This window comes from Ciona intestinalis, chromosome 8 (genome assembly GCF_000224145.3).
Source record: "Ciona intestinalis chromosome 8, KH, whole genome shotgun sequence".
NCBI classification, from domain to species: Eukaryota; Metazoa; Chordata; class Ascidiacea; order Phlebobranchia; family Cionidae; genus Ciona; species Ciona intestinalis.
The window spans coordinates 2872014-2883007 of record NC_020173.2 but is presented as its reverse complement, the minus strand read 5'-3'; the positions used below and the strand labels follow the sequence as shown (position 1 = coordinate 2883007).

General features: G+C 35.8%; 1 protein-coding gene across 1 annotated transcript; it reads left to right on the top strand.

The window, feature by feature from the left end:
* The first annotated feature begins 1830 nt into the window (after nucleotides 1–1830).
* LOC778612 (fork head domain transcription factor slp2) lies at nucleotides 1831–6182 on the top strand. Its single transcript, XM_002124957.5, has 5 exons — nucleotides 1831–2433; nucleotides 2716–2869; nucleotides 4424–4507; nucleotides 4834–4928; nucleotides 5155–6182. Exons 1-5 carry the CDS (start codon nucleotides 2120–2122, stop codon nucleotides 5960–5962), a joined length of 1455 nt encoding a protein of 484 aa, XP_002124993.3. The 5' UTR covers nucleotides 1831–2119; the 3' UTR covers nucleotides 5963–6182.
* The last annotated feature ends 4812 nt before the right edge of the window (nucleotides 6183–10994 follow it).

Genomic DNA, 10994 nt, shown 5'->3' with positions numbered 1-10994 from the left:
GGGTGGGGGAAGATGGGACACCTTTAGCACATAATATCCAAATGTTCTCATCGCGTTTTGAACCATTCCAACGGTCTATTGTCGTAAGGATGCGGTTTTGTGATTCTTTGAATGTTTTTTGTTTACTACCAAGTGGGACGAGAAAATAGAATGAAAATATGTCCCATCTTTCCCCGCTTTAATATATAACTTTTTAAATCTGTGTAATGTTTCATTTAAACATGTTCTGGGCTATTGAGTTCTTAAAACTTATCAAACGTATGTTGGTATATCTGCCCGGGCCTTTATTATTAAACACCAAAACCACATAGAAAAAGTAACTATTAAACGAAATTCTGTCTATGTCAGCCGTTAAACTAACTTGCAGTGTGTATAGATATCGTTGGGCTCTATTTGGTGGTAAACAAAGAATATTTACAGAATTATATAACCGTATTCTTACGACTGTAAAAGAGTGTTGTTAATTGTTTAAAACACGAATAAAAAATATGGGAGATCGTGTGCTGATGGTTTTCACCTTATCACAGTTCAGATAAAAAATTAAAAGTTCTCAAAACAAACTATAGGAACAAATATGTTTTTGATTTATATTATTGCCAAAATACTATGTTAAATTGGTCTACCTATTTCCAATTAAAAAAACAGTCACATTTTAATTAATTTTACGGAAACACTGTACGTTGTCAGTGATTTTAGATCTGATCTTATAATTGAGTCTGGAGTAAAACAGACCTTGTGATTGACAGTTTGAATTATAAGTATCAGAAAACATTGATCGTAGATGTAACCAAAGCTCTCATCAGTTGTGGACCAAAGTAACCACAAAACCTACCTAATTTTTGCAGTGTTGCCTTTAGACTAAACTTTTATTCCAGTGTTGCCATTTAAAAAAAAGGTAGATGTGAGGTCGGTGAATAAAAAGGGTAAATTATTAGTTATATGAACGTAGTTTAAGCTATAACTAGTTAATACAGATATATTAAATCATGCAGTTTGCGTACAAATTATATTAATTAAAGTCCATTAAAAAATGTATTCAATATTACAAAAAAATCAATTTCTATTAAGAAAAACAGAAAAACATTAAAAAATTGGAATTTTTTGACATTTTAATCGTGGCAACATGACAAACTTATGTTAGCAGATTATCACGCCATCTTAACATACAGCACGTGTGAAGCAAGATCAAATAACCAAGGTGTCAAGTGAAAGTTACAGGGCACAATTATTTAACCAAGCTAACGTAAATGAAAAACCCAGGCAACCGGCTTATTACTGCTGGCTACTTGGTCAGTGTGGTTAACATATATCAACGGAAAGCCCCGCTCTATATCATGACGTATTAACTAGTATTAACAAGCCCAACATTGTACGGTGTCGTGTAAAACCTTATATGGCATAGAGCTTGTTTTGCGGAAAGCTATTTTGTTTTTAAATCTGAAAATATGAGATTGAATGTGGTATGGGAAAATGTACTCCTATAGACACACCTGGTGTATTCACACACCTTATCCTCACTATGTTGAGTTATAGCATGGGTAATTCTTATCCACCACACATGGTGTATTTAGTGTATTCATACTTAGTTATAACAGTATTGTATATTTAAATATTGCCAAAATCCGTCGTAGAGTGACAAAAACAATCTTGAAATACTGCAAAGTCATTAGGCGTATTATCTCACACTCTAAATCACTTAAACACAATAAAGTCGCGAGTTTTAAAAGCCTAGATCTAATAATAATTGCAAATCAAACGCATTATGTCCATTAGTTGTATTTTCTTTGTCGATTTAGTATCCGGGTTATCCTTGTTAACAAGGTGTTTGTGTGTCTAAGTATGTCCATGATTACGTCTTCCTACCAGAGGAGTCGTGTTGTTTTAGTCAATACGGTGGTAATTATCCGATTATTGTGATATAGCGAGTTACAGGCGCCCTCAGCTCACGGTGGAAGTGCTAACTTGTAAGTCTTAATGCATTTCTCTTTTCTTCAAAGGTTTTTGAGTAGATTTTCGTTTGTAATTATACCGGCGTCTCCTTACGCTGTAATCCACGCTTTTAATTGTGACGTGGATTGACAGAAAGAGTAGCGCGAGAGAGAAACGCGGCATACAGAATATGACGAACGACGCGGCCGAGTCTGGTCATTCAAAGCGAGAAAACTTCATAGAGATGTCGCCCGAGTATTCAACGCTGATCGCCGCCGAAGATCGAAGCTCAGTTCCCCGCAGAGAGGACGCGCAAGTGCCGAGGTTTGAGAATATACAAAATGGTGGTGCCGATATAGAAAACGGTGAAGTGTCTCCAATACAAAAAGATATTGCAAACCAAGAGCTCAATGACGTAGCAATTAATATGACGTCACCTCAGAAACAAACAAACAACGAAAATTTAGAAGAAAAATGTCCAAAAGACCAGAAACCGTCAACAAGGTAAAACGTGAACCGAAAACTAATAATATCTTGATAATGGAATAAGATAGTAAAATTATCAATTTTCTAAAGTTTTTGTGGCCACTGTGTTTAATTAAAGATCGTTAATACACTATTCGTGTATAAACGTTGGTTTCAAGTTATAAGCTGTCTTCGCATTTTTAACAATTACCGTTGAATATTTAAGTCTAACGCTTTTATTCAACAAATAAATATACATGGTTAACAGTTTCAACCTCACAGTTTCAACACATTGTTAATTAATCTTGTCTTTTCCCACAGTCCACCGAGTAACAAGTACGGTAAGAAACCGCCATATTCATACAACGCCTTGATAATGATGGCCATCAAAAAGAGCCCACGAAAGCGACTTACACTAAGTCAGATCTACCAATACATAACAACTACATTCCCATACTACAAAGAAAATAAACAGGTAGATTATAAGTTCAGCACTATAGATATAGTAGGTTGCGGTAAGATGATCTATGTTTTTATATCTTTTATCTGCCCATTTATTAGTAAAAGATTCATTACAGAATTATGCATTGGTACCCTGAAAACTTAAAAAGAGCGTTGTTAATTGTTAAAACACGGGGAAATATGTATATTATGTTGTAACGACATTCATCTTACCCCACACTGCTGTATTACTTAAAGGGCGTTCTAGACTCCGAAGTTTTAACATTAAGAATATTTAAATAAAAAAAAACGGAAACCCAAATTTTCGAAAACAATGACGTTAAAATTATTAGACTAGAATACGAATTCCGATTCTTTTTTTTAGCTTGGGTGATAAACCATCAACTCTATGGCCTAAACCGCAGGCCCCATGGCATGCGTCACCGCAACACCTTGTCAGTGTAGAATAAAGTTATTCTATTCACTCGAACGTTCTGTTTATTGAATAGCAAAGAATAATCGAAAGCTGATGCAGCAAAAATACACAACACGTAAAGCACTTCAAATGTTGGTGCTGTGTCTGCAAAAACGAGTTCGTAGTTTATGTTAGAAACTGTTTGTTATTATCGGTACGGAGTTTAGTTTGTTTTATACAGATCGTTACAAGTTGTAATTGTAAACAAGCAAAGCAAATAAATAGGGTTTCGTTCCCACGTAATGTAACGATAAAGTCAATAAAAGATTAGCAATCATGTATTGGTTAAGTAATTGTAAAGTGGCATATTATGCGGTTGTGCGAAAAGTTTTTAATTTTATTATTTATTATGAAAAATCTCATTTTAGGCAGTTTGAATTAAAGAAAGTAAAATTCACGACGTCACCTTTATTCGTTTTTTTTAATTATGAAAATAACCTATAGTGGGGTGGGGTAAGATGGTGCATGTTTCCTTTATCCATTCTGACCCCATTTGGTAGTTTATTTACGAAAATTATATAACCGCATCTTTACGACTTTAAAAGATCGTTGTTAATTATTCAAAACACGATAAGGAAGTATGAGATTTTGGGTGCTAACGGTAAGCCATCTTACTCCAAAGTACTATAGTAATAACGAATAGATGGCATATGACGACAATACGTAAATAACAAAGAAATAAAATGGCGTTGGTTCTCACATTAATGCCCATCAGCAGCTTACCAGTTAAAGAACGTGCTTGCAACTATAACCAACAGACAGATATCTAATATAGTTACCTAACCAACGGTTTTTATCTTTTCGAAAAAAATACTTTATTATTGTAAGGAAGAAACAATGTCGACGCAGCTTTAACAATTAGGTAAAACATGCCCGCAATTTGTTTTTTCCTAAAATTATCTTTGATGTCACTACTTAGTAGCGCCAAAACAACGACGCTTGGTCAGAACTGTCTTGAATTTGAATTTTGTTTTGCAATCTTTGGCGCAGAAATGAAGTCTGATAACGGATGATCTCCAATTACAGAATTACGGCATAGCAAGGCGGTTTAACGACTTAAGCGGTGATTAATATCTTATTTTTCTCCTCAACATAACAAACATGGTGTTACAGGCGTGGCAGAATTCTATCAGACACAACTTATCGTTGAACAAATGCTTTGTGAAAGTACCGAGGCACTACGACGACCCCGGGAAGGTAAATAAAGCTTTTTATTCCACAATAAATGGTATAGTCTTCTGTGAGGCACATCCATAAGATCCAGGTCATGGCGCCCTCTATATAAGTTATAGAGGGCGCTATGATCCAGGTCCATTTATATTGCCACATTACCCCAGAACCCAGGGTGCTACCATGTAGATCACACAAAGGCAGTTTATAAGACACTTAATAACAGACTGTATTCTGAAACAAGGAGGTCTTCAATGAAGTATATAACACCGGTGTTCTGCCATGTAGGTCTATTTCCCCAAAATCTGCGTTGCGTCTTTATATTACTAATTCTCAACCATTTATTATTTCAGGGTAACTATTGGATGCTAGACCCGTCTAGTGATGATGTATACATTGGTAGTAGCACCGGTAAACTGAGACGAAGAAGTTCAAGCAGTCAAGCAAGGTAAGAGTCATCTACACATAAAAATTGAAATGTAAACATGTGTGAAATTCTGATTTTAACAAAAAAATATTAAATATAAAATTGTACGGAAGAAGATTTAATGGTGCAGTAAATGAATGAGGTGCTACGGCGAAGCACGCCAGAAGTCCCCAGAGTTGGGCCACTATCATAATTATACTACAGTAAAATGCGCTATACATATTTTTTAACATTAATTAACTTTCAGGGGTCGTTTAGCATTACGACGAAGAACATTCGCCCAAGTATTTGGATCGCCGCAAGATATTTTACAACACGACCCCCCACAACAGATAATAAGAACAGACGTGACGTCACGAGCGGCCATGTTACGTCATCATGACGCAGCACGAACAATGCTGGGTTCTGGAATCCCACAGCGGGCAGATCCCTACCCTATGTTTCAACACACGCGGTTCCCTATGACTACAGAAACTGATTCAAGATACAGGCAATTGTATAGAGCGAGATTGGAACAATACTACGCGCATCTCGCGTCCTCTGCACTGTTCGGGCACATGCAAGCTACTGCATTAAACGCCCAGCCACGTATTGTTAAAAGCAACCCCGCCTCTCCTGAGCCTGTGCATTCCCATTACGAACAAACTACGTCACCAAACACCGCACCTCCTCGCTCTGACACCTCCACACCACCGCGAGGGATCGAACGACCGTGGGCATCACCGCCGCGTAGGAGGTGTGACGTCACAAAGCATGAAACAATTGACCGCGACGTCGTGTCGCGATGCTCCTCCGAATCTTCTAATGAATCATCAAGAAACAAGAGAGAAGTCACCGAAAACTCTACGAATTCACCGATACAGCAACTTAGTACAAGAGGAGGGTTACCGTTCTACCTTACACCAACCCCGAACCCTTGCCCTAATTTCTTAATGCCCAACACTGCCGGGTTAGTTCCAAATCCAAGTTACCCCTTCTTTTTCCCCCAACCATTCCACCCAGCCTTGGCGTTTCTCTCTCGGCCACAAACTGTTGCGTCATCATCGCAATTGTGACGTATAACAAAGTAATTGTGTTAACTTACTGTACCAATTTGTAATTGTGTTGTGCCGATATGTGTAATAAATTAAACACAAAAAAAACATTTCGAAAGTACAAGCCAAAGTATTAGAACTAAGAAACGAATTTCGCATTTATATGTTTTGTTGCACTAATTGTGAATTTGAAACTTTGTTATGATCAGTTTTTTACCTAAAAAAACTTAAATTACCAATATCGTTGTTCCGAGTTTGATTTATAAAGATACAGTTTTATACCTATGAATAACAACTTATTAGGTACAAACTTTGGTTGGGTATTATAGGGGTTGAAGTTAAATCACATTAGAACTAACAACACGTACTATATGCCAATTAATGGGGGTGCAACAGATTTACTTTATTGATTTTCGTTGAATATCCGCCTACTATCAATGAAAGGGCTAATAATTTGGGTATTATTCAAACTCAGCAGTATTTAAGACCCCACACGGCAAAGAAGACGTTTTAAGATCGATTTTACTTTTCAAAATAAGCAAATGTTTACTTCGGGCATGAAAGGCGTGAAAACCCAATCGATTACAATTGGAATGAAACGAGACCGTAAAAGACAAACGAAGTGCAAACAAAGTGGCCACAGGGCAGCTGCGGGTTGTTTAAGACGGAAACCATGGCACAACAGATCAGTTGCCACTAATTAATATCTTGCGCGGATTAGATAGCAAAGCCAATTATCATTCCGTTAATTTCGCGGAAAATACAGCCGGTAAGCGGACAATTGCACGCTGCCTTAACTGAGCGTATACTTGGCAATTATTTTGATTGAAGTTCAACAACGAATCACGATTTCACACGGACCGTACATGGACAGCGGGATATAGTTCAGTATGTTTTGCGTGAAAGAAAGACATACGTATTAATGACCACATTCGTGAGGTTCACGTCCAAACCTGGGAGCCATAGATTACACCAGCACAGCAGAATGTAAAGAATGCGTATATACTTAAAACAAGGTAAAATTACATACTATAACATACAGTGCCTGTTGGTATCAACACGGTGGCCTCTTGTTAGGTGCATCTGAAACGCGCGGTATAAACACGCATTAAAATGTAGACTTTGTTTACACAAACTTAGTCCTTTCAATCTTTTAACACTGTGCAAACGTTGGAAAATACCATTTGCTTGATCGGCGTGTATAATGAAGGTTAGGTAGCTCAAAATCATATAAACATTTACTCAAAAGTAAAATATATACGAGCTGGTTTTACAAATTAAATACGGAAGAATCCATACTAAATGCCTGTATTGCAAATATCTAACTGGTTTGACTGTTTATAACATTAGGCGAGTTACATAATGTTTACCTTTGTTATGACAGTAACTATAAACAAATAGGAATAAACCAACAAAAGAATTTGTTGCTGTAAACAATCGCTAACCGATAACTGGTGTCTTGTAATCTAGTTTATGGACAAACACAAATAAATAAACAAAACTTCTCACAAAGTTTACTAATCTTTTGGCAGTTTGTTCTTTCAAAAATCGTACACAAATCGTTGCAAATTATTATTAAATCAATAGAAATCATAACAATTATGCATTTTTTTATTTCAAAAAGAGGGCCGAAATTGTCGTGTGAGTTTTTGGTATAAACAAATTTATGAAGGCACGTTTAGCTTATAATTAGACATTATAATGTCAAGGCTACTTTACCAGTCCCAAAATAACGTAAGGTGTTCAAAATTTTTACGCATTTTTAAGTTGCTGCTGGATTTCTTATATTAAGTTATCAGTGGATGAACTACATCAAAATCAAAGAGATTAATACCTAAAGTGTGGTTATAGCTTATAAGACGCCAAACTGGTCCGTTGTAAAATTTTCGCAATTGCCTATACATGGCTGTGGTTATTTTTAGAGCTATTAACAAATGTGTTAAGTGTATGGGTGATTTGTTTGTGATCAGAGTAACAAAGAAAATATTTTCGTTTAGTTTCGGACCTTGAAAGAACCGTTCACTCGCTGACAGACTGCCCCACAACCGAGGGGTGAAAAGGTTGAACAAACGTCATGCAGAAGTGACATTTTGAGTGGACACTCTTTTCCCTTTTCTGTAAAATATTTTGACGACCCCAGTCGCAAAAACTAAAGTGTTTGATTAATTAGAGTGACTGGATCAGTTTTAACTAAAGTTTTATGGTTTCTAGTGGCTTTAATGCGATTTTATATATGTAAATCTAACTTTATAAGCAAAATTGCGATGTCGATTTGGATTTATGTCCAATTTGTAACGTCATCAGCAGCAAACGAGAGCGGGTGTTGACGTAACAAGAGGCAGTGATGACGCGGTCATGGTTCGTCGAATAGAGATAGGGGTAGGGCTGACGACTTGCTGTCAGGTCTTGTGATTAATGAGTTTCTGATTCCAGACATTGATGGGAAATACGAGACTTATCGTCTTCGTTTGATCACAAAGGCTGGATACAATTGCTATGTGTTTGCGGTAAAAATGCAAGCGTGTCTATGATGAAGGAAAATAAAAAATAAATAATCAAAAAGATAAGCACATCAATTTTAATTAAATTATGTTATTTTTTTAGGGTTTAATTTTTGGATGGATCTACATGGCGAAAGTAAAGGATAAAAGATATATTAAAAACGGACATGCAGAATATCCCACTGTATTAAAATAAACTGTTGTTGTAAAACTGTCCAGGAAAATTTTATATTAACTTTTATATTCCTTTATATGTTTTGCTCTGGTAACCTTTTATTATAGAAATCAGCAGAGTCATGTTGCAATTTTTATTTGTCGAAAGCGCTAATTGATGTTTTTCGAAAACACTAATTATACCAACGTCTAGTATATAAGCTTGGCTTTAGCAGGTATTAACTGTTCGTTACAAGTATTATCCCTATTCCATGCGCCGCCACATCTAAATATAGCTTACCCATATTAGGAATGGCAAACTTTTTTCCTTGATAAAAGCTACATCGCATAATCGTGGGTGCAAAATAAGGAAGACTTTAACGTTCATCAAAATAATGAATTTCATGTATCGATGCCATGTTAAGACCAACCATACAACCAGAAATAATCCAGTATAAATGCTATAGGTAAAAATATGTATAATACTCTAGGGTAAGATGGGACACTTATAGAAGATAATATCCAAATATCCTGATCGTGTTTTAAACAATTAACATTGGTGTGAGTCGTGAGGATACGATTTCATAATTTTTTGATTGTTTATTTTTTACTACCAAATGGGACCATAAAATAAAACGAAAAGTTCTCCCATCTTTCCCACCCCACTAAATATAGATAAAATAACTTTTACATTACCTTTGGAGCTAAAATCAAACATAATGAACAAGAACAAAAAAAAATAAAATAGCGGCAAAACGACAGTCGTTAAAACACGCCTATAGATAAAACATGCACAACGATTGGTCAAAAGCGTGGCGACTATACACCTATAGCATATAGATACACACCTGATGGTGAGCCGCTTAAACGTGGATTGCTTGTACACTTACGGCTGTTGGATTCATACTTAAAACCAATTGGGTTTATAAGCTGTTTATCAGCAATATTTAAAAAATAAATGTTGTTTCTATGAAAAGGTAAAGAGAAAGGAGCTGTATGAAACTTTCACACAGATCTAATTATTATAAATCCATTGGAACAAAGCACACGCAAAAAAACACTTAAAACAGATATGCTTTAGGTAGCTATTATTTCATATTTCTCGCGTATACAATCCTGCATTGTTTAAAACGGGCAATTATGTTTCACATTTTACATTTTGCGTACCTTTATTGGCACATTACCATAAACTGGTTCGTATTTTGGCAGTTAGAAATGCAAAACAGCTTTTATATTCGAATTTGGGAAAAATTGCTTCAATAAGCTCATTGATACAGTCATTATTACCAACATTGACCTATGACGTCATAGTTTTTACTGTTGACGTCACCAATGTCTACGTCGCAGGTGATAATTGACGTCACCTTTAGAGACGTCAGTAACCAGACACCGCAATTGTATTGGCCATCGTTAGTCTTGTTATGTTTGAAGTGATAAGAGGTGTTTGTCTTGTCGTGAAGTCGGATGCAAACCCTAGTTCCCACATTGTGTGGATTACAATGCCCGGGGGTGGGAACTCAGTGAGGTGGTGTGTTTACTTAAATTAGCTATTGAAAACAATGCGAAATTGGTTAGATTTTAATGAATCAGGCAAAATATAAAGATAATTAAACGACAATTTTACACGTAACACAACTTGATTTAACTGTTCGATTATGATATCGAAGATCATATTTGTTTGATAGTTTCTAAAACATGCACAAATATGCGGTCGAAAAATAACGGCTATGGAAACGTATTGACATATGTTCAAATGGACAGTTTTGTTACCGTTTATGGTAAAACAGGAAATTATGACAAATTAACGCAAGGCGCCGGTAACGAATTGCTAGGTGGGTCAATACATTTGCTGCTTAAGTTTATATATGGGCGAGTTATGGCATGGCATACAGTATTTATTTTGTTCGCCGCACGGCTATATTACTTGAGTAAATAAACGCAAAGTTGCGTGCTTCTACATGATAGCAATAAGTGTCTCACTGGGCGGGTTGCTTATAAATGAACTCTAAATTTGTTACAAGTTGGAAGTGCACTCGCTGTTTTTCGTCACTCAAACAAAAGTCAGTAAACGATTTCTCAGACGTATTAAACTTACTACCACCATCTAGCGGATACATAAATCTGCAAGGCAGAAGATAGAGTGTACTCAATTTATATTATTTCACATTAAATCATCTATTACAAGGTATTTGATTTAGTTTTTACCTTGTATTGTTATACAGAATCTAAAGTTATTAACAGGTTTTTATTAACAAAACCACCCCAACAGCAAACAATCAAATGTTAATATAGTTAAATTCTGACAGAATAACGATGTTACCACGAACGCTTGAGAAAAGTTATAATTCGAATATTAACATAATTTCAGATAAAAAAACGAATTAAACAATAATTTTGAC

What these genes read in the sequence shown, in the direction of transcription:
- LOC778612 (XM_002124957.5), top strand. Translation starts at nt 2,120, where the DNA reads ATGACGAACGACGCGGCCGAGTCTGGTCATTCAAAGCGAGAAAACTTC. An exon ending in GACCAGAAACCGTCAACAAG is followed by an intron (nt 2,434 to 2,715) that starts GTAAAACGTGAA and finishes CTTTTCCCACAG; the next exon opens with TCCACCGAGTAACAAGTACG. An exon ending in ACTACAAAGAAAATAAACAG is followed by an intron (nt 2,870 to 4,423) that starts GTAGATTATAAG and finishes ATGGTGTTACAG; the next exon opens with GCGTGGCAGAATTCTATCAG.